Raw genomic sequence first — 26,075 nt, 5'->3', positions numbered from 1 at the left:
TGCTTCCTCTCTGGTTGTCTTCGGACATACTATGAAGATGTTTTTGTTACATAAGCATTAGCCACTCTTTTTGTCTCTCTCTACTGATCTGTCAGTGCTGTTTTTAATTTATGTATGCCTTGGAACTCCCTGAATAAATATTCGGCAGGTACCTTCATTTTATATGTTTTAGATGCCTGTTAAAACCCTTTTCGTTTCAACCGGATGAAAGTTACATTTACTTAGTTTTAAATTTTGCTGATTTTAAACTATATGTTATTGGTAATTGTTTTACCCTGTTACGTACACAACTTGGATAATATTCAGCTTCTTGAATAAATAAAATTCATAAAGTGCTCTTGCAATTATTAGCTGTTCATTTCTACTGCTTTATTTTTATGATTGCAGTTCTAAAAATGACTAGCTAATAAAGCAAAAATGAAAACAGCTAATGAAGCAACAGTAAAACCAAATGAAGAGAGGCTTGCACATAACATGAATGCCATATGTTATAATGTTCCTTAGTAGTATTTGGTGCTGGCTGTTTTCTTGCAATCCTATTGGACCTATACATAATAAATAAACTTGTTTTTAATTTATTTTTTCCTTTTCAGGAAGAAAGCAAGCGCTGGACAGTGTGCCTTGATATTTCTGCTCCTCAGGTGATCTTCCCCGATGACTTTAAATTTGCTGATCCAGTTTTAGTAGTAATCGATTTGGGAAGAATGCTGCTCACCAACACACAAGGTACTGTTCACACTTTTAGTAGGGTGATGGTGGTGCAGGAGCATGCCTGTTAATCTTGAAATCAGAAAATTGTTATTTTATTCAAAATGCATTGAATAGGAAGAGAATCTGTGGGGTATCGTTAGTGTTAGTACTTTAAAAAAAAAATCCCTCTTGAAAAAAACAGTTAAAACTGTGACTGAATATTCTGATTTAGAATGCAAGGAACCAGAATCCTGGAAGCAGCAAGAAGTTCAGTTCCTATGCCAGTTTCTTTTCTAATTACACATATTTATGCCATGAATTCTGCTCATATTGACCCAGAGCAGATTACAACGTATACAGTCATACCTCGAGTTACAGACGCTTCAGGTTACGCGTTTTCGGGTTGCGCACCACACCGAACCCGGAAGTACAGGAATGGGTTACTTCCTGGTTTTGGCGCTCGCGCATGCACAGAAACACCAAATTGCGACCCGCGCATGCACAGGTGTGGTGCTGCGGGTTGCGAACACTGCGGGTTGCGAATGTTCCTCCCTCACGGACCACGTTCGCAACCCGAGCGTCCACTGTATTTAGCAGAGTAAAAGAAACTTAGCGCATTGAAGGATTCCCAAAAAATAGACGAGAGGCAATTAGTAATTCATCCAGGAGAGCTTTACTGCTACTGAAGGCAAATGAGCATAATGGTCACAAATCTAATACATTCAGGATTGGCCCTGTCCAGTTGCAGCAGACAGGCTTTGTTCATGACTTTGAGCATAAGGTTGAGAAAGAGAGAATACCTGACTAAAGTTCTCTCTCCTGTCTTCTCAATCTTCTAGAGGAGCACAAAAAGAGGAGCTCCGGTGGTCCATCTTCAGAGCTGAGTGACCTGAGCGACGATGAGTATAAAACGCCTCTTGCAACCCCTCCAAGCAGCCCGCCTCCTGAAATTAGTGTGGCTGGCGAGGACAAAACTCTCAAGTTCACGGGGGTAGAAATCAGTGAAGCGCAGCTGCAGGCACACTTGATGAGTAAAAAAATGTATGAGACCTACAGCTTGTCATTCATGGATCTGCAGATCATGGTCGGCCGAGTGAAAGACAATTGGAAGCATGCCCAGGACAGTGATGTCGGCCCAACCCATGTGGTGGAGAAATTCAATGTCCACTTGCAGCTGGAACGCAGGTTGATCTACACCTCTGATCCCAAGTACCCGGGAGCCGTCTTGTCTGGGAATCTGCCCGATTTGAAAATACACATCAACGAGGATAAAATAATGGCTCTGAACAACTGCTTTGGAAGGCTGAGCACATCTGATACGGACATTGCGGGCACTTCGCAGATAGGCAAAGAGGTGACTTTTTCAGATCTGGACCAGCGCGGAAGTTTGCACAGCTCTGTGGTGAATTTAACACAGAGTGTGATGGTGGTAGAACAACACACTAAGGAAGTCCTTGTAGAATCGCAGCTGCTTTTAGCAGAGTTCCAAGTTAACTGTATGCAATTAGCCGTTGAAAGCAATGGCCGGTATATCTCCGTCCTCAAGGTTTTTGGCACGAATGCACATTTTGTGAAGAGGCCTTATGACGCAGAAGTTTCTCTCACAGTCCACGGCTTGCTGCTGGTTGACACTATGCAAACCTACGGTTCAGATTTTGACCTCTTGATGGCTTCTCACAAGAATCTCAGTTTCGATGTTCCAACAGGAAGCCTCCGGGACAGCAGAGCCCAGTCCCCTGTCGGTGGGCTCGACGAGGCTCGTGTAGCTGACAGGGTGCAATCGACCAAGAAATACGCTGTGGCGTCAAGTGATTTGCCTGGCAGCTTCCCACAGGACGATGAATCCTTAATTAAGTTGGAATACCAGTTTGTGAGTGCAGAATGCCCCTCTATGAACTTGGACAGCACTCTCCAAGTGATATCGGTCCAGATGAACAACCTGGATATCATTCTCAACCCGGAGACGATCGTTGAGCTGATTGGCTTTCTCCAAAAGTCATTCCCAAAGGAGAAAGACGATTCTAGCCCTCAGCCACTCATGACTGACGCAGAAAGGCATTTCAGCGAGCAGGAAACCTTCCAGACCACCCACGCCCAGAGTACAGAGGTAGCAGTAGACATCCACTGGTTAAACGTCCTTCTCCTTAGGACGGTTACAATGGTGAACGGAGAAAAACTTGGCCGGAAAATTGCAACGGCGAGCATTGGCAGAACCAAAGTGAACGTCTCCATGGGCAGCCGGCTGGACATAAATGGCTCTCTGGGTTGCTTGCATCTTATGGACCTGACTCTGGACAGCATGAAAAACCAGTATGTCGTAAGCATTGGGAATATGATGCGGTATGAAAACCTCACCCACGTCCCGGGCTCCTTCAAGCCTACATTTCTCCAGTTTGACGATGCCAGTAGCCTTCCTGACGCCTTGAGCTTCACTTTCTCAGAGAAGTCCAAAGAGGAGTGCTCGCTCCAGCTCAGGATGGCCTCGCTGCATTACAACCACTCGGCCAAGTTCTTGAAAGAGATCACCTTGTCCATGGACGAGTTGGAGGAGAACTTCCGCAGCATGCTGAAGAGTGCAGCCACGAAAGTGACCACCGTCTTGGCCACGAAGACGGCTGAGTATAGCGAAATGGTGTCTCTGTTCGATACGACACCTCGGTCCAGGGACCCCTTCAATTTGGAAAACAGCGAAGGGGAGGAGGTCTTTCCGGTGCGCTTCAAAACCGAAACGATCAAGCTTATTTTGAATGTGAACATTGAATCCCCTGTGGTATCCATACCCCGGAAGCCGGGCAGCCCAGAGCTGCTGGTGGGGCATTTAGGGCAAATATCGATCCAGAATTTTGTGGCCGGAGAGGACAGTCTGAGAAGTGATAGGCTTCAGGTTGAAATCAGAGATATTAAAATGTATTCTCTAAACAGCAGCCATTTAGCAGCCAAGAAAGAAGCTTCTTTTGAGATGCCAGATGCACTGCACCCTCCTTCGGGTGTTGCTAGCAGCAGTGGCAGCAGCCAGGAAGATCCTCAGTTCACTCGGCACGATTTCTTTGAATCCTTACATAAAGGCCATGGTGAGTTAAACAAGGCTTGGGCTCGTTTGCTCCCACTTGTCAGAGCTACGGATTTGTTGGTAGCTGTGCAGTCAATCTGGTTTTTTATTAAGTCGGGTGGAGAACTTTGGGTCCAGGGACCACATGCAGATGTCTAGGCCTCTCTGTCTGGCACTTGGGACTCTTCATTGATCTTGCATCATGCTCTCCTTGGGACACAAAGGTGAAATCTCTCAGGGCACAAAGGTGAAATCTACATTTGATGCTCTGCTTACCATTGGCATGTGGCCCCTGGAAGGTTGCACGGAATGTGGCCCTCGGACTGGGGGGAGGAAAGGTCCCCCCACCTTTGTATTAAGTGGTAATAGGTGTTTTCTTTCATCTAAGGCAGTGTTTCCCAAACTTGCATCTCCAGCTGTTTTTGGATTACAAATCCCATCAACTCTGTCCACTGGGAGTTGTAGTCCAAAAACAACTGGAGACCCCAAGTTTGGGAAACACCGATCTATAGCTTCCTCCCATTTTGAAGTAATTTTAGACACAAAAGATCTCAACTGTTTATTAACAGATTCGCACAGCTTAGCATGGCTTTGTATTTCTAGAGAATTCTGGGAAGAGAAGATAGTCAAAGGCAACTGACTTTGACTATCATCTCTTTCCGGAAACCTGGAATTTTTCAGGGCTGTGGGTGAGCATGGTCTTCTGTTCGTACTGGGCTACAGTTAGTAGCAGGAGGAGAGACTTCTGCTTCTTTTTTTTTAACTTTTGCAAACCTCACCACGGACAAAAGCCCCAGTAATGAGAGTTGTGCGCTGCCGAACATTGGAAAATTCAGGACATGCAAAAGGAAGTACTTCTTCGCAGCACATACTGTGGTACCTCTGGTTATGAACGCTTCTGGTTACGCACGCTTCAGGTTACGAGCTCTGCTAACTAGGAAGTAGTTGCTCCCAGTTGCGAACTTTGCCCCGGGATACGAGCGGAAGTCATGTGCCAGAGGCATGCGCGCAGCGGGAGGCACCATTAGCGAAAGCGGGCCTCAGGATAAGAACGGTTTCAACTTAAGAACGGACCTCCGGAACAAATGAAGTTCGTAACCAGAGGTACCACTGTAGTTCAAGTGTAGTTAAAGTGTGGAATTTGCTCCCACAAGATGTAGTGACGGACACAAATTTGGATGGCTTTAGAAGAGAATTAAACAATTTCATGGGGGATCTGGCTGTCAGTGACTGCTATCTGCGATGACTATACCTGTTGCTGGGAATTCCAGGTGGGGAGAGAGCTCTCATTGGATTCCCATAGACATCTGGTTGGCCACTGTGAAAACAGGGTGTTTGGACCAGATGGGCCTTTGGCCTAATCCAGCAGGGCTCTTCTTCAGTTCTTACTGAGTGGATTTGTGAATGCCTAATCACTAATTTGCATAATGCAGGCTGTTACGGGTTGTAGCAGGCAACACCTTTTCAGCATGTGAGTTTGAGCAACAGAATTGGAATCAAGGTTTCCATCTTGGCTGGTAAAGCTGCTACCTATAGCCTGGAGTGTTTTTATCGTGTTTTTACTATTCTGCTGGGAGCCGCCCAGAGTGGCTGGCGAAACCCAGCCAGGTAGGTGGGGTATAAATAATAAAATTATTATTATTATTATTATTATTATTATTATTATTATTATTAGGGGTGACCCATCTCTGGTCCTTATCAGATCATAACGCATAATGCGACTGTTAATCCAGACCTTAATAACATTGAACACACGTCTCCTTAATTGCAGCGTTTCATATTTTGAATAATGCTACTATCCAGTTCAAACTGGAGAAGATTCCAGTAGAGAGCGATGCAGAGTTGGCCTTCTCCATGAACGATGATGTTGAAATTTCAAGCCTTATGCGGATCGAGGGGAAATTTGTCAACCCTCTACGGGTAGAGTACACTTCGGTTTCTAATTTTGGGTAGTGGTCCTCCTGCTAGAGATGACTATGTTGCCGTTGGTTAGTTGGTTCTTGCAGGCTTCTCAGTGGTACATATGCTTCATTTATTATTATTATTATTATTATTATTATTATTATTAGTTATTTATTTATTATATTTATATACCACCCTTCATCCGAAGATCTCAGGGTGGTTCACAAGATAAAAAAATGCAGGATAAAAGCACAAAATAAATCGTTAAAACAAATCAAAACAATACCCCCCACCACATTTAAAATGCTGTAGAGTGCTCCCTGTGTGATAACCTTTAACTCCTCTCCTTCTATTTTGTTGTAATTCACAAAGTGGCCTCTCTCTGTGTGGGGCAGTTTCAAGCACCTGCAATAAAAGTATCGTCCTGCCAGCATACTGTCCTCTAGCTGATTTTGTAGCATGGAGTTTAGTGTGAATAATAGTTTAACAAGGGCTGTTTGGAAGAAACTCCCCTTACGCATTTACAGAATGATACTGCTTCCAGGCTAATGTACCTGCTGGCCACAATTCTTCACTGACGGTACTTCCACTATCTTGCAGGTTTAGAGAGCTCTTTCTGACTAATGCTGCACAGCATCGGTAAAATAGGCCTGGACTGGCAGCCGTAGTTAGGCTCTTCTTCTCCTGGTCCGGAAGCCCATCACTGCTGGGCTAATGCCTCCAAGTTGTCTAGTTAGGAAACTCTTCAAGTAGTTTGCATACATTCCACTGCCAGGCAACCACAGTTTTGTTTCCTGTCTAGCCTAGGCCAGAAGTCCTTCTCCCTCCTGCCTATCTAGAAACATTTTGGCAACAGCAGAGGAGCTGTGGAAGAAAATAGAGGTGGCGGGAAAGATTAGTTTAAAGCTAAGGAAAGATGATTACCGTATTTTTCGCCCTATAGGACGCACTTTCCCCCCTCCAAAATGAAGGGGAAATGTGTGTGCATCCTATGGGGCGAATGCAGGCTTTCGCTGAAGCCAGGAGAGCGAGAGGGGTCGGTGCGCACCGACCCCTCTTGTTCTCCAGGCTTCAGGAAGCTATCACCCCAGCCCGACAAGCTCCCAGAGTGATGCCAAAGCTGCGCGCAGCTTCGCCATCGCTCTGGGACCCGTTCTGGGGGCTGGGGTTGGGGGAAGCTCGGGCTTCCCCCAGCCGCGCAAGCTCCCAGAGCGATGCCGAAAGTGCGCACACCTTCGCCATCGCTCTCGGACCCTTTCTGGGGGCTGGGGTCGGGGAAAGCTGGGGGGGGGAATAATCCCCCTCTTTATTCCCCCCCCCCCAAATCTAGGTGCGTCCTATGGGCCGGTGCGTCCTATAGGGCGAAAAATACGGTAGTTTAAACGTAAGAGAAGAGAATTTTTTTCTGAATAGGCAAGAGACAAAAGGACTTCTGATCTAGGCTAACTAGGCTACAGGAAACTAAGCTGAGGTTTCCTGGAAGAGAGGCGGAAGAGGAGCACATGCAGATTTCTTGACAAGTTTTCTGTCTTGATAAGTTGGAGACATTGGTCCAGCAGTAATTGGGTCCCTTTATCCAGCAGAGGATGGTAAGTTCCAGTGAACCATCTTTGCCCCACCATGTGTTCACTGAAGAAGTGGGGGAAATTTCATCTGAACAACCCTGCTCTCATGCCAGAAGAAGCATGATGCATGTGGTTGAAAGTATCACCAGACTTCTTGAAACTCAGTTTCCAAGTGTTTTACAATGCACATCTTTCCCCTTAAAGGTGGTGCTGGCAAAACATGTGTATGAGCAAGTCTTGCAAACCCTTGACAACTTAGTTTGCAATGAAGATTTGACCCAGCCACCATCCAGCTTTCCATCCTCCCCGTATCCCAGCTCCAGCTCCCCATCAGTATCGCACCGCAGCATGAGCACAGACTTTTCCACCGACAGGAAGGAAAATGGGCTCTTCAGTCACTCCAGCTTTTCTGCGTCTTCGAACAAATTTGTGCCTGTCAAGGAAGTGGCACAGTCCTTTACTCAAATACAAGCCACCTTTCACATTTCAGAGCTCCAGGTTCAGCTGAGTGGTGACCTTACACTTGGGGCACAAGGCCTGGTTAGCTTGAAATTTCAGGATTTTGACGTTGAGTTTGCCAAGGACCACCCTCATACCTTATCCATTCAGATTGCCTTACGTTCTCTGCTAATGGAGGATCTTCTGGAGAAGAATCCAGACTCTCTGTATAAGAACCTCATGGTGTCACGCGGAGCACCCAAACCATCCAGTTTAGCACACAAGGAGTACCTTTCCCAGTCTTGTCCGTCCGTGTCTAATGTGGAATATCCAGACATGCCCCGTTCCCTCCCTTCTCATATGGAGGAAGCTCCTAATGTCTTCCAGCTGTATCAGCGGCCCACCTGCGTCTCCCAAAGAAGGCACAAAGAAGATGCAGACTCAGGCTATCCGTTAACGCCGCCCCCTTCTCCTACCGCCGAAAGGACAGCTACACCTTGCGGGAAGAGCGACTTTGACGATTCCTTGGTCCACATCAACATGTTGCTGGTGGACAAGAAGCACCCGGAGTTCTCTTCCAGTTATGGCAGAATCAACCGTATTGTGGATGTTGACTTTAACTGTTTGGATGTTTTGATAACTCTGCAAACTTGGGTGGTGATACTGGACTTCTTTGGGATTGGGTCCACTGCTGAGAATCACAGCTTTAAGTCACAGCCTGAAGATGTGCAGCATACCATTAAATCGGAGGCAAATGTATTGTCAGCCTCGGAAGGCCAGGACTCTCTAAATACCAAACTGGATCTGAAGGTACGAGAGGGGCAGGGGGTTCTGTTTGTCTTCATAAATTATGTCTTCATGCAGTGACTACTTGCCAGGTTGTCCCTTTGGCAAGTAGGACTCCCAGTAGACGCTTCTGTGTTGCCACTTTGGAGAAGAGAAACAGGGTTGTATCCAATGCTAATCATACGCAGAGTAGACCTATTGATGTTTAGGGACATGGCCAAGAGGCCCTTCCATTTCATTGGGTCTACTACTCTTGAGTAGAGCTTTGTTGGATTCAAACCAGGAGCTTCACTTCTCTAAACAGCAGAATAAATGAAAGAAAAGTGGCTTTCTTCCAAGCTCTGCACTTGTCAGATACCTTGTGACAGAGGCAGAGTCTTCTGTTATGCCAGTGCATCATATAGTTTGCTCTTGCATAGCTGATTTTTAAAAAGATAAAACAGCTGGTGCCATGGATGGGTAGGAGATGGATTCAGACTGTGCCACGAGGGGTCATTCACTCTTTGTTCCTCTTTTGGTCCTGAATGGAATCATCACATTTTCTGCCTGCTATTTGCAATGGCCTCCCCTTGCCAACTGAAGACTTTACAGGGCATAATTCAGCACTGTGACAGAAGCAAAGGGTTGAAGCACTCCTCATTCCATCTCATGCTTTTCATGTTGGCTGTTTATTACAAGGATAACTGCATGTCATGCCTGGTTTGACCCTCACTTGCACAGAAGTTTGGAGAAGAGAAAAAACTTCTGCTGGCTCATCTGTTCTCCAAACTTGTATGCAGGTGGGAATACTTTGCCTCTCTTCCAAGTCAAGCATGAAGGTAGGCTGGTGTTGACTACAAACCAGTAAGGCAAATCAATATGTGTCTAAGTTTGTATTTGTTTTTTGAGTAGGCATTCAGATGTATTTCAAAACATACTTTTGATTGTTCAGATGACAAAAGTTCTGAAGGAGAGTTGGAGACATGAAGGTTGGCTTGATTCAGACATTGTGCTAAACCATTGTTAAAGGAGATTTATCCTTTGCTGTGTCATTTTGCAAACTGGCTTATAATTAGCTCTCAGTGCAGAATCAGAAACTAGTTTGATGTGGCTTTGTAAACCATGGTTTGTTTATGATTTAGCATAGTGTTTTAATACTGACAAGCCATTGTTGTAGCTGTCCCCCTGTTTCTGGAGACCACTGAACCTGGACCTATGAGCTGGATATTTGGGGAAGCACCATAGCTCTGTGGCAGAACATCTGCTATGCAAGCAAAAGAAAGCAATCTCTAGAATCTCCAGGTAGGGGTGAGAAAATGTCCCCAGTCTGAATTCTTGGAGAGCTGCTTCCAGACAGTGTAAACAATGGTCATAGATGAACCAATTGTCATTATAAGGCATTTTCTATGTTCCTCTGGTTGCCAAGCAGTCGGAAGTTGAAAGCAAAGAAACAACTGTAATCCATGGTTTGCCTGACTTTAAAAACAAACAAACAAACACCCAAATCATAGTTTGTATTCTGAACTGTGGTTGATACAATCGATAGCCAGGGTAGTGTTTGAATTTAGCCTTCCTGTCAAAGTAACTCTTAGACCCAGTATGTAGCCAGCTATATGGTAAGGCAAATTCCACTGGATGTGCCTCTTACCTGTATTGCTAGCTCCTGTTGCCTTCTAGATGTCTTGAATCTCTGTCTCATAAAGATGACCTTTAAAATGTGTCTTGAGGAATACTATTCAGGAGGAAGGCTTGTAGCACTTGGATGGAAAAGGTCATATATCTGAGCATGTTTCCAGTCTCATCCTTTCTGCTTTATTAGGTGCATTCCCTCTCCTTAGTTCTGAATAAGACGACCAATGAGCTTGCTAAAGCGAATGTATCTAAACTGGCCACTCATGTGGAAATGATTGGTGAGTGTGAGTTGCCTACATTTCTTGTGGGGTGGGGGTTTGATTATAGAAACGAGAGTTGTGTTTTGGGATGATTTTCACACTTGGGAATCACTGCCGGCCTTGCTCCCTTGTCCCACATACGTCCCTTTTGGACTTGCTAAATACCCAGTTTGCCAAGCAGAAAACCGGAGGAAGGGAACATGCAGCTGAATTTGGTGATGAGACTCAGATCTCCAAATTCATGGCTTTTTGACATCTGGCAAAGAGCAAATATGTCCCAGTTTGCATGTAATGTTAAACCATAGTTCATTTAGTTAAGCACAAGCAGAAACTAAGGTGTGTGGCCTTCCTGGAGTGGCAAAACGAGAGTCTTGCTAAGAAGGCACTTCAGAGCAGCATGTAAACTACAGCTAAAAATGACCTGCTGGCTGGTAAATTTTGCTCTGAGCCTCTGGTGAACATTGGGCATTCTATTAGCAAGAAAATCCTTCGGTCTTGCTTTGGTTGTTTATGTGGTACATAATTGCAGAAGTGCATTACGAAAGCAAAGACAACGTCAGCTATTATTAGTTTGTTATGGTAGATTCACCTATCGGGGCTTTGCTAGTTTTGAAAACCCAGCCCTCCTCCTTCTCTTCCGTTATACATCTTTTCAAAGAAGAGGCTTTTCTTTTTCTTTCTTTGGCTTCCTCAAAATCCTGATCCCTTCCCCTATTGTGGGGTGCTCAGCAGGAGGGAGTTGAGAGTTACAGCTTGATTATTGCTGTCAGCCAGAGAGAGCACCTTGAAACTTATACCTTCGATTTCTCATAACCCATGTCTGGGCTCGCCTCCCTGGCCCCTTTTACTGGCTTTAAATTAGCTGGCAGTGAATGCTCACTCAGTTGGTGTCTGAACCATCTTCTGTTCTTGCAGAAGGAGATCTCGCCCTTCAAGGGAGCCTTGGAAGCCTATCCCTCAGTGATCTCACCTCACACGGAGAGTTGTACAGGGAACGTTTCACTACCAGCGGCGAAGAGGCACTCATCTTTCAGATCTACAAGTAGGTGGTGGAGACGTTGCTGTTTGGCTAGGCTGCTTCAGCATGATCAGTAGGATTCCACTGATGCTTCCAAACCAGGTGTGGGGAGCCTTTGGCCCTCCAGGTGTTGCCCCATGAAGCACGGCCAGTGTGCAGGGATGATGGGAGTTGTAGAGCCCTAAGGCTTACCACACCTGTTTCAGACCAGACCAAAACAAACTAAAATACATTAGATTTATGTGTGGTGTTTATAGAGGTTCCCCCTGAGAGTGACAGCATTCCCAAGCCTGGACAAAGATCTCAGAGCGGTTCTTCACCTGTAGTCTGGTCCATCCTTCCATGTGAGCACTCCATCACTTCATTCCAACCTCATTCCTCAGGAGCGATGGCACTGGAAGCCAACATTAGCCTTGTCATTTGCAAGTTTCTGCCACCCTGCTCCCTGAGGTCCTCTGCAGAGACCTGGTGCATATCCTGCTAATATCTGGTCCTGTGGCTTTGCCCAGGCTTGGGAATGCCCTCTCCTGGGAAATCCCTTCAACTCCCGCAAGGGTGAAGACATTTGTTGTTCAGGCCTGCCTCTGACGTCTTCATTTTCAGCGCCTGCCAGTTTTGCTTGTTTCCCTAGCTGTTACTTGGTTCATATCAGCTTGTGTCTGTGCGTTTCATTTTTGTTTAGTTTTTTATATTTTACTTGGAACCCAAAACGTTGCGAGCTGCTTTGGGCACCTCGTGTTTAAACATCTTCAAATGCACTCACTGCTGGCAATTACATCTTTTCAAGAGCATAGCATCAAGGAGAGTCCCTGCCTTCTACAATGTGCTTTATGATCAGGCTTCCTTCAGAATTAGCATAGCTCAGTTGGATAGAACATGTGGCTGATAATGCTGAGATTGCAAATTCGATCCCCATATGGGACGGCTGCATATTCCTACATTGCAGGGGGTTGGACTAGATGATCCTCAGGGTCGCTTCTGTGGGAATGTTGAGGATAATAGTAAAGGTTATATTGGATAAGTATTATCCGTCCTTCACTCACACTAGTAAGTGATGTAGCAGAGCAGATTCCCCTCAATATAGCTGGAAGCTAGTTTGCAGATTTGTTTGAATCTCTTAGTTAAATTTATTTCCTGGTGTCCCCTTTAATCCCTCTTAAAGACACAAGAGTCTTTCTGTGTAAAGTAACAAAAAGTTTGCTCACATTTCAGTTCACAATTCGATCCCTGAAAGGCAGGCTTTTCTTAGTAGTTGCACCAACAAAGTGTGAGTTCATTTCATAGGGAGACTGAACTCATGTGCTGCTGGCTGAGAGCCAGCAGACAGCAAAATTACATTAATATAACAAAATGGCTGCAGGAAAGCAGCAACAAGGCAGCAAGAATCAAGACTGAGACTGAGAAAATGGCAGCATGACTTGGCTCTTTTATGGAGTCAGCCAGAGCCAAGCCCATCTCCCAGGTCACATGCAGGGGAAGGATGCTCCAGACCAGTGTAACAGGAAGTTACACTGACTGGATGTCCCCCTGCCTGTGCCCACTCTAGGGAAATGAAGAATGCTGCATTTGACTGTACCAATGGATTACATCCCATAGCTTCCAACCCCACAATTCTATGATTAGAAGCACAGAGGTACAGCAGAACTTTCCTGTTGCTGTACTGAGCCTCAGGGTTGCTCAGAGAGCTTTGGAACTTGGCGTTGCTTTCTGAGCACCTGAGGTTTAGAACAGTAGGAACAAATTTCCATGTTCTCAGCTGTCAGGGAGGGACTCATCCCCTGAAATTCTGCTGGGTGTTGAACTCAGTGTAACACCAGAATATCTTGTTTCCTGCTCTAGAAGGGAGGGGTAGAGAACAAATTTCACGGTGAGCCAAGATATGTTGGTCTGTTCGACTCCCCTCATAATGAGGAAGAAGAGAAAAGTATTCAGCCAATAAAACATAATGGCAGCTGGTTACGAAGATGTCGTCTGGTGTAGCCAGGTGACCACGGTACACCTGAGCACTTTTGCGTGGAGCACACTGAATGTCTCGTTTCCCACCAGGTACGGCCGGCCCGATCCCTTGCTGCAGAGAGGCTGTGATATGCGCGTCAGCCTACAAATGGCATCGGTGCAGTATGTCCACACTCAGCGCTTTCAAGCCGAAGTGGTGTCTTTCATTCAGCATTTCACTCAGCTGCAGGATGTCTTGGGGCGGCAGAGAGCAGCAATCCAGGGACAGACGGTATGCTTTATAGCCTTCCTTTCAGCTTGCAGGAAATGCCTTCCTTCTGAAACACGAGGACCCTCCAAGGGTTACTGGAGGCTTCTCCGCAATTTGAGAGTCCTCTTTGCGATAGCCCTTCTGTTTTTCCTGCCCTGGGCAGCCAAGGATTAGAAGGCACAGTTCTTTTATCATAATGGCATACATCATAATGGTGCCCCTACGAAAGTAGCTTGTGGAATTTCAGAAGATTGAGTTTGAACGTCCACAACATTTTCCATGCAAGCATAACTAGAAATCAGGACAGTCTACAGCAATACATAGCGAGCCGACGCATTACTTTGTCATCTGTTCCCCAAACAAACACACTGATTTGAGAGCTAGACCTATAAACAATGAGCTCTCCCTCTTTCTGCCATTGCATTTTCCTTGGGGGGGATGTGTGTGTATAATAAAAATAATAATTTATTATTTATACCCCGCCCATCTGGCTGGGCTTCCCCAGCCACTCTGAGCGGCTTCCCAAAAAATATAAAAATACTGTAATACATCAAACATTAAAAGCTTCCCTAAACGTGTGTGTGTGTGTATATATATATAAATATATATTTGCAAACACATAGTATCCATTAAAAATAAATAAATTTAAAAATCCAAATCCCCAAATCACCCCAGTTTTGAGTGCTTTGGAGAGATTCCGCTTCAGCTCAGATGGGGCCAGAGTATTTCAGAAGTAAGGGGTGTATGCCTTGGCTTTTGAAAAACAGGGGATCTGTGGTACTTAGCTAATTGGGAACCACTGGCATAGACAATGCAGAGTAAATGGACCAATGGTCTGAGCAGATCTAAGGCAGCTTCCTGTGTTTAGAAACTTGTGGGGAACTTCGTGTCAAACTAAATTTTGTGTATTTTTTTTTAGTATTTTAATAGTGATGTTCCCCAAGGTGTAGAATTCAGGCAGACTTGGAAGGTCTGGCATTTTGGCCATGAGAAGTTTGGGTGAGATTAACTGAAACCAGTAGCAGGTTTTCAGCATTGCGGTAGTAGCGAAAAATCATCACTTGATTTTTTGTAAAATCACTCTTCTGTACTTTTTGGGGGAGAGGCATAGCATACCCATGACATTAACAGGGCATCTTTTGAGACAACCTCTCTCTTCCCTAAGGTACGAGATCAGGCCCAGCGAGCCACCAGAGTTCTTCTGGACATCGAAGCTGGCGCTCCTGTCCTCCTCATTCCTGAAAGCTCCAGATCCAACCATCTTATTGTAGCCAATCTTGGGAAACTGAAAGTCAAGAACCGGTTCCTTTTTGCAGGTACCCCTGGTACCTTTTCGCTAAAAGATAAGGTAAGACTAATGTACTTGCCTTCACTGTTCTGTACATTGCAGTCAAGCTCAGGAGACAGCAAAAAAGCATTTGTTTTGAAATATTTCTGTCCCCTTTTCCTTTCCCCCCCGAGGACTCAATTTTGCAAGGCGGAGTCTACAAGGATCGTATTCTATGTGAGGTATCTCCAAGCATCCTTCCTTGCAGAGAGGGTGCTGGGTGTTTGTGCTAAGAACCCATGTGGAATTCAGCTACCATGCACATTTCATTCAAAACACGGTGTTCATATTTCTGAAAATACTACCACTGCTGCTGTGATAATTGACACAATTACTGCTGCAGTAATCAGCTGCAGAATTCCATAAGGGTTGGTTTTATCTTGCGGTGTTCTTTTGCTGTGCCTTTTCAAAGTGCTCTTCAGAAGTGCCTCACCTTATTTGCAGGTGTCAGTGGAAAGTGGGTGCCAGCTTGTGGTGTAATTCAATGTTCACAGGCATAATACATCTCCATCTGTGTCCCCCATCACCCATTTTGCCTAGAGTCAGGAGGAGTTGTGCAGCCATCCTTGCTTCTGGGCAGCATACAGCAGAGACGGGTGTCATAGGGTGACAACTGATAGGAAGTGTTTGTGGAGTGGGCAGAGGGTATCTTCAGCTGCAGCTGCTTTTCAGGAAGAAAATGCACTTCCAGTAAGGGTCTGCATCGATGGAGTGAGAATTGCTCCTTGTATATGGAATATTTCGTTTGTCATGACATAGCTCAGCTTTTGCTGGCCCGGTTCCTTTCTGGCTAAAACTCCCACCAGAACTTGCTAGTACAGCTGTGCTGGCTGGGGATCTAGGGAGTTGTAGCCCCAAAAAGTGGAGGGTGGTTCTTTATGACAAATGGGGCACTGCCCCACCAACCTCAGCTTGCTCCCACCTGCCAGCCCTTCTTACTTTGCATCTAGTTCAATGCCTGCCAGCTTCCTCCTTCTTGCTCTCACTTTTGCCCTTGTGGAACTCGACAGGGAGGAGGATAGGTAGAATAGTAGACTTAGGTAACTTGGCCCGTCATCGACTCTGTCTTCACCTACTGTTAGCTGTCCCCCCTCGAGGGAGAGCATCAGTGAGACTGTCGGTCCAGTTCTCTCCAATGGACATCAGCTATCACTGGTCCAAAACACCTGAAGAGCACCAGGTTATCTGTTCAGGCCCAACTAGTAGTTATAGAAATAAACAACAAGGACATTTCCTTTTATGGATGTATTTTTTTTTATTAAAAAAAAAACTTGTGGCCCATTGCTTCTCTCAGTGAATTTCCCTAACTTTGGACCGCCCCCATTTCTAGCAGGATTCCGTTCAGTTTTCTTCCCCACTGGGAACCCCAAAACACAGCATGAAGAAAACAGCAAGCACTGATGAGTCCAAGACGGCATCATGTTCCTCTGAAGGGTTGTTCATGAAACTGTCCTCTTCTGGACCAAATCTGAGTCGGCTAAAAAGTGACCCAGGAGCAAGTGCTTTGGCTAAGCCACCAAAGATGACCACTTTGCCAGTCCCGGACAGTCCTGGTAAGTTGGAGAGAGCTGGACCAACAGACTCATTGATCTTCTTCTCCTGTTCATTTTGTGTTGGTTCTATTCAGATTGGCTACCACTGATGTGGTAAGTTATCCAACAGTCAGGGTGGTCTGGCAGGCCCAGACAGCGGGGGGGGGGGGCATATAGGCCACTTGGCCCAGGCCTCCGATTCCAAAGGGGGCTTCGGTCAGCATATTCACAATCGACGGAGAAGTTTTAATTATAATTTAATTATAATTAATAGTCAAATTTGTCTACTTAAAAATAGATTTTTAAACGCATTATTGAACTATTAAAAATTGTATAATACATTTTAACCCAAAATAAAAAAAAATCCTTCCAGTAGCACCTTAAAGACCAACTAAGTTAGTTCTTGGTATGAGCTTTCGTGTGCATGCACACTTCTTCAGATACGCATGCACACGAAAGCTCATACCAAGAACTAACTTAGTTGGTCTTTAAGGTGCTACTGGAAGGATCTTTTTATTTTGACTATGGCAGACCAACACGGCTACCTATCTGTAACATTTTAACCCAGTTATCCCCAGGGTAAAAAAAAGGGGGGGCACATTATCTCCCTGGCCCGGGCCTCTGCCTGGCTCTGCAAGGCCCTGGGTCTGGGTATGTACCCTGCTCAGTGTAGATTTTGAAAGGTGTTTTTGTGGAGCTGTATTTTTGATAGCAAACCCTCCCACCATGGTGCTTAAGTGTGTAACCGAAGACGGTTAGCTCCAAATGGTAAGCATCCTCCACTTGGAGATGGCTTTGAACTGGCCCTTATGATGTAGAACGATGCTCTGTAGCAAAGAGCACTTTTTGCAGAGCTGGGCAGGGGAAAGTAAAATATTTTGGGTTGATCTCTTGCAGAGGAACAAATGTGCCTGCTGGACTGCATTGTGGTTGACCTGCAGGACATGGATATTTTTGCTGCTGAAAGGTACTCAAGAGAATATTCGAAAGCTACGGAAGATGCGAGTGCTGATCTGGTCTTCCCATCCTTCATTGTCAGGCAGACAAGGGGGAGCCTCTTGACTGAACCCTTCAGGCTGAAGTTGCAAGTAGAAAGAAACTTGGACAAGTGAGTTATGTGACTCTGTGATTCCACATTCACTGGGGTGCCTCCCCTCCTGAGTTAAGTTCACTTGCGTTTGGAAGATTTCAGCTTTATGTGGCAATGTGTCAGTTTTTCATATATACTTGTGAAGTTTTTTAGAACGCTTCTCAACCGTTTTCATTAAGTTAGTGTTGGAGAACAGCTTCATGATGCCGAGACATTGTGATGACTCGTGTGCGTTTTTCTTTTGTAGGGAGATAAGCCACGCGGTGCCTGATATATCTGTTCATGGCATCTTGTCGTCGGTGCATTGTTCCCTGGATCTGAGTAAATATAAACTAATTCGTGGACTCTTGGAAAATAATCTTGGGGAGCCGATAGAAGAATTCATGCGGCCTTATGACTTACAGGACCCAAGAATACATGTGAGAGGAGTGCACTTTTGCAGTTGAAAAATCTGTCCTGAAATATTTGCATTGTGTTAAGATATAATATAGGCCAGGGGTGGGGAAACTCAGGCTCTCTGGGCCAAATGTGGCCCTCTCAGCCACACCCCTTCACTGGCTCTGCTCCACAACCTCCTTGAATGCTTTTGCCTGGCTGGAATATGTCTATGGACTCTGGCAATGCCTCTTGCTTCCTTGGACAGAGGATGGAGAGGGACATATGAATAAGCGTAAAAACTAACCTAAGGTAAAAATCACGTTTACACTTATCATTTCACCTGCTTTTTCCTCTGGCCCTGCCCACCACTGGCCGTCAGAAGGCTCTTGACTAATAAAGCCTGGGTCAGATGAAAATCTTGGTTGAAGAGAGAGGAAGATTCTGAATGTTGAGGCTCTATCAAGGCATAGGAGTCACGTTGAAGCACTTGTTACTGAGTGTGTAGGTGTGGAGAATTCCAGAGGACTGAGAGGTGTGGTGATGAGGTGCAACACAAGTGGGGATTCTGTAAGCAAAGACTGTGATCCTTCAACTTGGGAGTCGTTCAGAAAATGTTGTGTTCAGTGCAATACGTGGATAGGAAACTGGAATCCTTCTTTGCAACCGTTTTTGTTCGTTTCTCCTTTTTAGACTGTGTTGAGTGGTGAAGTTTACACTTGTGTGTCTTTCCTAATTGACATGGTCAATGTAAGTCTGGAACTCACTAATCCTCAGGGGAAGGAAGGCTCATTAGCCAGGTACGTTTCCCCACCCTTTCGAGAGAGAGAAAATCTTCTTTACTGCGTTTGATTTTTTCTAACCCAGTTGTTTTTTATTTTTCTGTTTTTCTCCATGCAAGAGATGAATGATAAAGGACAAGAGGGAGGGTTCAAATGATGAAAGTAGGGGACAATGTCGCTTCCTGTGGGTGAGGGGTGGGAAAACTTTTTTGCAGAGGTTTGAAAGAGAAATGCCGGGCGGTGGCGCTTTTGAAAACCTTGAGCAAGGGGCATCAGCTGATGGGTTGGTAGGAGCCTGCTTTCAAACGTCCCCTCTCCGCCCCCTCCCACACTTTAGGCTGGTGGGCTTGTGCCTTGCTCGATCAAAGGAACAGTCACCCCACACCTGAGTCCATGTATACTGTCAGGTGCAGGGCAGGTGGTAATGGCTTTGTGGGCCAAATGGGCAGGAGTCCTGGAGCGCCATGTTTAGTCTGTGGGCTTGGAGGTTCCCCTTACGAAGAGAGGATGGACAGTGTGCTCAGCACGCTGAACAACGCCAAAAGGAAACTCCTCCTAAACCAGCAAGCTTGTAAAGCAGGGCAAGTACAATTTGGAAGGGAAAGTAACAATTTGCAATAGTGACCATTCCAGTGTATCAGTCCTTCGCAGCTCTTAACCCTGCAGCACGCTTTGTGGCAGATGCGTCCTAGTGCTGTCACAAGGCTCTGCCCATCCTATTTGGCTACAGCAAAACTTAAGGTGAAGCCATAATTCCTCACTTGCCATTGTTCTCATTTTCTTTCGTTAGCCAGATTGAGGCTGGCTCAGAAAATCCGGTGCCAGGGTGATCTCTGCTTACAGTAGGGAATCAACAGCTCTGTGTATCTTAGATCTGGAGTTGCCAGGGACCTTCTGCATTCAAAGCAGCCACCCTACCATCAAGTTACAACCTTTCTCCTTACCCTCCTACACTTAGCTAGGTAATAATAGCGCAGGAAGTTTCCTCACACCAACTCAAACTGTTGACCCGTCTAGCTTGTTGTTTTCCATACTGACCGAGTTCCAGCTCTCCATCTCCTTATACTTAATTTTCCCGCCAGCCACAATGGGTTGCATCCAATGCTAGACCCATTGAAATGAACAGCAATCACTCATTTTGGTCCATTAATTTCATTGGGTCTGCTCGTGAGTAAAACTCAGTTGGATACAACCCAGTTCTTCCAGGGGGAAGTGGAGGAAGCATATGCTACAATATGCAAATATGAGCGGAATATTTGGAAACTGTTTGGAAAGCATTTTGTGAGGTGCTTTGTTTTGTTTGCTCTCCCTTGCTTCAAATTCCTTTAGGTTTGACTTTAAGAAGTCCAAATTGCTCTTTGAGGGTTTCTCAAACCAAACCAAATCCATCAACTTGGTTTCACATTCCATGATGGCATTTGACACGCGGTACACAGGGCAGAAGATGGCTTCGGGAATGCCAAACGTGTTCAACTGTATCTTCCAGTCATCGAAGAACAGCAGTACTCAAGGAGCAATACAGATTGAGCTTCATTACAGGTAGGAGGAGCCTGAGATCACAGACAGCCCAGGACTGGCCCATGTGGAACAGGTGGCCTTCAGCTTGGTTTTCAGCCTGCAGGCTAAGGGTCACCGAGGACTTGAGCCTCTGTGTCAAGGCCACCTTTTCAGGCAAGATTTCATGGTCTCTGCAGCATCACTTGGTCCATTAACATTTATAATTAAGAACATAAGAAGACCCCTGCTGAATCAGTCCAAAAGCCCATCACAGTCCAGCATCCTGTTCCGAAGGTGGCCAATCAGGTGCCTTTGGGGAGCCAACAAGGGGGCTTGAAATGAAACTAGTGTGACTGGATAACGGAGCACAGCTGGCAGCTAAAGAACCGATGCCAAGCTGCTGAGCTGTTTCAAGTACCGTATATACTCGAGTATAAGCTGACCCGAATATAAGCCGAGGCACCTAATTCTAGGACTAAAGATCAGGAAAACTTATTGACTCCTGTATAAGCCGGTTCACCACACCACAAACCTGGTGGTGGCGGCAGCGGAGGAGGAGAAGAACAAGCAGCCCGAAAGGGCTGCTTTCGGGCTGCTCGCTCCTTCACCGCCACCGCCACCATGGGCAAAGGGCTCCTTTTGGGCTGCTCATTCCTCCTCCGCTGCCCCTGACAGCGGCAAAGGTGGGGGAAGAGGAAGGAGCAGCCCAAAAGGGCTCCTTTTTCGCCGCTCGTCCCTCTGCCCCCCCCTAGCAAGAGCAGGCATAGGCGCCTGGTTGGGAGAGGCACAGCGCAGCGCCTCTCCCAGCCATGGTTCCTGTGGCTGCCCTTGTGAGAGGCGGGCGGCGGTGGAGGGATGAGTGGCGAGAAAGGGCTCGTCCCTCTGCCGCCACCCGCCTCACTCAAGTATAAGCCGAGGGTCAGCTTATATTCAAGTACATACGGTATATCCTTTTGAACCAGCGATGTCACAGCATCAATACTAGAACAAAAGATGGATCTCAACTGTCGTGTAATCAGCTTTGCTTGCTTAATACTCTCCCAAAATAATTTCAAAATGATGGATGCTCAAAAGTGGGCAGTTGGGGTTGATAGAAGGTGCATAAACATACTCATTGCTCACATCTCTCCCCGCTAGATCTACCAAGGATTCCTCCTGCTTCACAGTTGTTCTGAACAACCTCCGCGTGTTTCTCATCTTCGATTGGCTAGTGCTTGTCCACGACTTTCTGCAGACGCCCAGCGACACCAAAAAGGAGTCCAGCGCCACTCCTTCCCGACAGCGCAATTACAGCAGTGAAACCGCTGTTGTTCCCAAAGCAGTGAAGTGTGGGATAGTTACAAAGCGTTCTTCCCTTCAGGTCTCCGCCGAAAAGCAGTTGGAGGTCAAGGTAAATGTGACAGGTAAGGCAAGAACTCGGGAGGCTGGGAAGGGAAGGGCTGGGGGAAGTCAGAGGTCAAGGCTTTGCCATGGCGGCAACTCATGCTTCTATCCACATTATTTGTGTATCATTCTGTCATAGAGTGGGGGGTGAGAGTGGGAGAGATGAAGCCCAGGGATAGAGCATCTACCTTACGCATAGAAGGCCCCAATCTCTGGCATTTCCAGGTGGAGTTGGGAGAGTTTCCTGCCTGAAAACCCAGAGGACCACTGCCAGTCAGTGTGGACAATGCTGAGCTAGATTATACTGTCTCAGTATCAGGCACAGTTTCCTATGTTCCTGTTGCCGTCATGAACACAGAACTCAGTTTGCAGGTTGAACACCTGCAGTTTCAGACCTGAACCATTACAGTAGGGATGACTCGGGTTCAGCCTGGATAGACCCACTTTGGCAGGGTGAGGAGGGAACAGCCAATCTGTGTTAACCCTGATTTTCTCCCACTTATCTGCCCACACCACACCCCATTCTAGAGTTTGCCACTATGGTTAGGGACAGTAGCTCTCGGAGTTCTGTGTCGACACCCAGCGTTCTGCTAAGTGTTGAATGTGGCTGCAAAGATGAACAGAAATGATGAGCCAAGTGTGTTATTTGGCCATTGCTGAGAATTAGCTACCTTTCTGTGATGCTTGATGGAGAGTCCCATGCATCAGAAATTTTAAAAAGCTGTTATTTACCTTAAATTTCTCATTTTGTGACATCTGACTTTCCACACTAAGCTGGAGAGAGAATGTTGACAGTATCCAAAACCCATTCACCAACTGGAGAAATGCTTGTCACGTTTCCCTTCAGATACTGAATTTGTGGTGGTCGAAGACATGTCCTGTGTGGATACCAATGCAATTATTCTGAAGGGGACCACAGTTCTCACATACAAACCCAAACTAGTGGATCGCCCTTTCTCAGGCAGTTTGTCTGGCATTGAGGTAAGAGTGCATCTCTCCTGCCGCCTGATGCAATTCTAGCAGGTGATGATGTTATTTTTTTGGGGTGGAGGAAGCTTACCTGTCATCCTAAGGCAGGGGTTCCCAAACTCTGGTCCGCAGGGGTTCCCAAATTGTGGTCAGGTGGTCCGCAGCATGTCAGCATTAAATATCCATATAGATCTTCAATTGTATTTTGTTGCTTCTTGCATTTCTTATATCGTATTTTATTGCACTGCAACTTAAACCCTATGGAGTCTGAATTGTAATGCTATGAAAGACAAAAAATTAAAGAAGCGATAAAAGCACAATTAAAAATCAGACAGCATCTAGGGCAGCACATCAAAATTTCTACAACGGGCAAGAAAAAGAATGAAGCTGTCTCCTAAAGTGTATCATAAGAGCTTTAAATAATCTAATAGGGTAGAATCCATCAGATACATAAAAGCTGTATCTCACCATAACTTGGACCAGCCTTCGAAAATCCACTGCCTTGCCCTGCCCCCCCCGCCCCGCCCCGCAGCATATTTTGGGTATCACAAGGTGTGGGGAGGGAGAAAATTGTGTTGGCGGAAGACCACAAACATAGTGCTTGATCTCTGTTCCGTGTCACCTAGGTTTTTTCATGCCGACTGGGAAACGAGCAGGAAACAGCACTCTCGATCATCGACCCTGTACTAATTCAAGTTGAACTTGTGGGGAACTCTTCATATCCAAGCGGCTCAGGATTGTTGGATGCCTTCAACAGTGAAGACTTCCCACCTGTTTTAGAGGTAATGCTCTAAATCAGCCTGTGGTGGCTGGGGTTGATGGAAGTTGCCTCCCCAAACATCTGGATGGGGCAGGCTTCTCTAAATGATTGTGTTCGGCGTTCTCAAATATACGTGCAAGCTACCCTGCAAAGGCTGTCGCAATTGCTTTCCTTGAAAGTGTCATGATAACGTGTAAAACGATTGAGTGAGTTGGGTGTTGGTTGTGTTAAGTTTAGCCTGGAGAAGGGAATTCTGAGAAGTGATATGAAAGCCATCTTCAAATATCTGAAGGGCTGTCACTTGGAAGATGGGGCAAGCTTGTTTTCTGCTGCTCCAGAGGGTAGGACCCAAACCAGTGGATTCAAATAGCAAGGAAGGAGATTTCGGCTAAACATTAGAAAGACTTTCTGACAGCAAGAACAGCTTGACAGTGGAACGGGCTGCCTTGGAAGCTGGTGGGCTTTCCTTCCTTGGAGATTTTTAAAGAGAGGTTGGATGGCCATCTGTAAGGGATTCTTCAGCTGCGATTCCTGAATCGCAGCCAGTTGGACTAGATGACACCTGCAGTCCCCTCCAACTCTACAATTCTATGAAACCTTTCTTTAAACAAAAATAACAAGCTATATAGCTGCTTGTACAGATGTGCCTTTTTGGAACAAACATGTGTCCTAGGACACCGGGGGGGGGGGAATATTGTACTTCTTGGAACAAGGGGTTGGATTCAGACACCAGTGAATAGATCCTAATCCGAAATTTATATGTGCCTTTTTTCCAATTTACTTCGCTTCACAGGGCAGATATTTTCCCCATTTTCTCCCTTGGTATAAATGGATTATTTCAACACTGGGATGGGGATCCTGTGGCCTCTTAGAGGTTGTTCATTTCATCCCTGACCATTTGTCATGTTGAATGGGGCTTCTGGAGTTGCAGCCCAACAACATCTGGAGTGTTACATCTGGAGTCCCCATTGCTGCTTTAAACTCCATCATTTGATAGAAAGTTCATGACTCGAGTTCTGAGAGATTTGAAACATTTAACACCTGTCTTTGTGTTTTAGATTCTGATTTAATTTTAAACCAGGTTGTTTTAAAAGAGAAACATATGGGTTTTAGGGTTTTTTAATGGTTTAATTAACAGGGTCAAGTAATTTTGTTTTTGTTTTTAGTCCACTTCTATATTCTGTAGACATTCCCACTTGCTAATTTCTCTTTGCTGCTGTTCCTAATTTTTATTTAGATTCAGTTACAAGCATTGGATATCAGGCTGTCTTACAACGATGTCCAGCTGTTTCTGGCCATTGCAAACTCTATTCCTGGTCAGACCAGCAACGCTGTGCCGGACCCAGCTGCTGCTTCAGATGCCAGGGCCACAGCTTCTCCTTCTCCTGCTGCTTCCTCTTGGGTAAATGAGATCCCAGGACTGGTGTCAGAAACCATAGAAACATACAAGCACACTTTGGATCCCGTTCTTGGTATGAATGCATTTTTTTAAAGTTAAACTTGTGTTACTTTCTCCTTAAGTCATCCATTGCTGAGATCATGCATAAGATTTAGCATGACATACATGGGTAGTTTGATTAAGACGCAAATGAAAATAATAAATGATACAATAAAAAGGAGATTGTCTGAATGTGATCACAATCGTATTGCTTGCTTATCTGCCTCCCCGCAAAAAATCCTTTATTAATTACATTTTGCAATGCTTGTTACAGATATGACATCCAGTGTCATATACTCTCATATCTCTTGCATTTGAGTGAGCAAACATACCAGGAAGTCTTCCATTACTGTTGTCATCTAAACCAGGATACCATGGTTAACAGCTTGGGAATAATATCCTGCTTAATAATCACAGATTCCCTGTTCAGCTGACACAGGAATGGAAGACTTCCTGATTTGTTTGCCTGCTTGCAGCCAAAAAGCGCGTTCCTATCTCAACTTAAGCAAAGATGACAATCGGAACTCAGCCAGTATGATAGCTTATATATTGTTATATATGATATACGATATCTTTATTGTCATTGTCCCATGCAGAACAATGAAATTGAAAACTACATAAAACTACATAAAAACTACATAAAACATTCAAAACCCCCTGAAAACTCTGAAACCCCATTTTAAAATACACTATACTATAGAGTTCTATATAGCAGTTCTAGGCAATTGTGATGTGGCTTCATAATGACAGAAGTATATCTACAGTCTTACACTGGTTGACTTGTCCCCAACCTTGCTAATTGTGTTAACTGTTTATGCTACACTCATAATACTACTTTTCTTGAAAATAGAACTGTTCCTTGTGTTTTGCAATTGACCGCTTCCATAAAATATTTTGGAGGGGAAACAGCAGGAAGTGAATATGTGTTCAGGCCTTAATAGCAACTTACTATTTAATTGCAGAGTTGCAGCTTGCCCGACTGCAGGAACTGGGGTTTAGCCTAGATGACTGCCGCAAAGCTCTGTTGGTATGCCAAGGTATGGTTATTTTTGTGTGACTTGCAGATGTTATAAAATTGTCCTTGTAATAGTTTGCCGCAGCAAAACAGGAGTGCATTCCATCCTTTGCAGGTGGACAATATTGTCGGCCCACAACTTTCCCCCCTCATCTCTCCCCCTCCCCTCCCCCTCAGTGCCATAACATTGATTGTTCTTACCCCGTTTTTGTGAAGATGTGATTTTCAACTAGAGGGGTGGGCCTGCTACCAGGCCATGGCCTCATCTAAGAAGGGCTGCAGCAGCACTACCACCATACAAAAGTGCACTTTTGTGTTAAAGGTTGGAATAAGTTGAAGACTACCAATATAAACCATCCTTATCATTTTATTATTTATTATT

At 45.4% G+C, this 26,075-nt stretch overlaps 1 protein-coding gene across 12 annotated transcripts in view; it reads left to right on the top strand.

Moving 5' to 3' along the window:
• Positions 1 to 26,075, top strand: part of VPS13D (vacuolar protein sorting 13 homolog D) — a 123,969-nt gene that overhangs the window by 20,704 nt on the left and 77,190 nt on the right. For 7 of the 12 annotated variants that reach the window (XM_082229635.1, XM_082229636.1, XM_082229637.1 and 4 more), the window contains 19 exons: positions 594 to 726; positions 1,530 to 3,761; positions 5,511 to 5,659; positions 7,411 to 8,454; positions 10,229 to 10,319; positions 11,217 to 11,343; positions 13,366 to 13,546; positions 14,691 to 14,873; positions 14,987 to 15,034; positions 16,186 to 16,405; positions 17,282 to 17,492; positions 17,722 to 17,893; positions 18,543 to 18,649; positions 19,961 to 20,170; positions 21,266 to 21,531; positions 22,359 to 22,492; positions 23,107 to 23,262; positions 24,478 to 24,712; positions 25,641 to 25,715. In XM_082229635.1, the coding sequence (XP_082085761.1) occupies positions 594 to 726; positions 1,530 to 3,761; positions 5,511 to 5,659; positions 7,411 to 8,454; positions 10,229 to 10,319; positions 11,217 to 11,343; positions 13,366 to 13,546; positions 14,691 to 14,873; positions 14,987 to 15,034; positions 16,186 to 16,405; positions 17,282 to 17,492; positions 17,722 to 17,893; positions 18,543 to 18,649; positions 19,961 to 20,170; positions 21,266 to 21,531; positions 22,359 to 22,492; positions 23,107 to 23,262; positions 24,478 to 24,712; positions 25,641 to 25,715 (5,974 nt within the window). Of the gene's footprint in view, positions 1 to 593; positions 727 to 1,529; positions 3,762 to 5,510; positions 5,660 to 7,410; positions 8,455 to 10,228; positions 10,320 to 11,216; positions 11,344 to 13,365; positions 13,547 to 14,690; positions 14,874 to 14,986; positions 15,035 to 16,182; positions 16,406 to 17,281; positions 17,493 to 17,721; positions 17,894 to 18,542; positions 18,650 to 19,960; positions 20,171 to 21,265; positions 21,532 to 22,358; positions 22,493 to 23,106; positions 23,263 to 24,477; positions 24,713 to 25,640; positions 25,716 to 26,075 lie in introns of all 12 variants that reach the window. The other 5 variants (XM_082229639.1, XM_082229638.1, XM_082229633.1 and 2 more) reach the window with 2 other exon arrangements.

This window comes from Podarcis vaucheri (assembly GCF_965113315.1).
Source record: "Podarcis vaucheri genome assembly, chromosome: 7".
In the NCBI taxonomy this organism is placed as follows: Eukaryota; Metazoa; Chordata; class Lepidosauria; order Squamata; family Lacertidae; genus Podarcis; species Podarcis vaucheri.
This window is presented reverse-complemented; position numbering and strand designations above follow the sequence as displayed.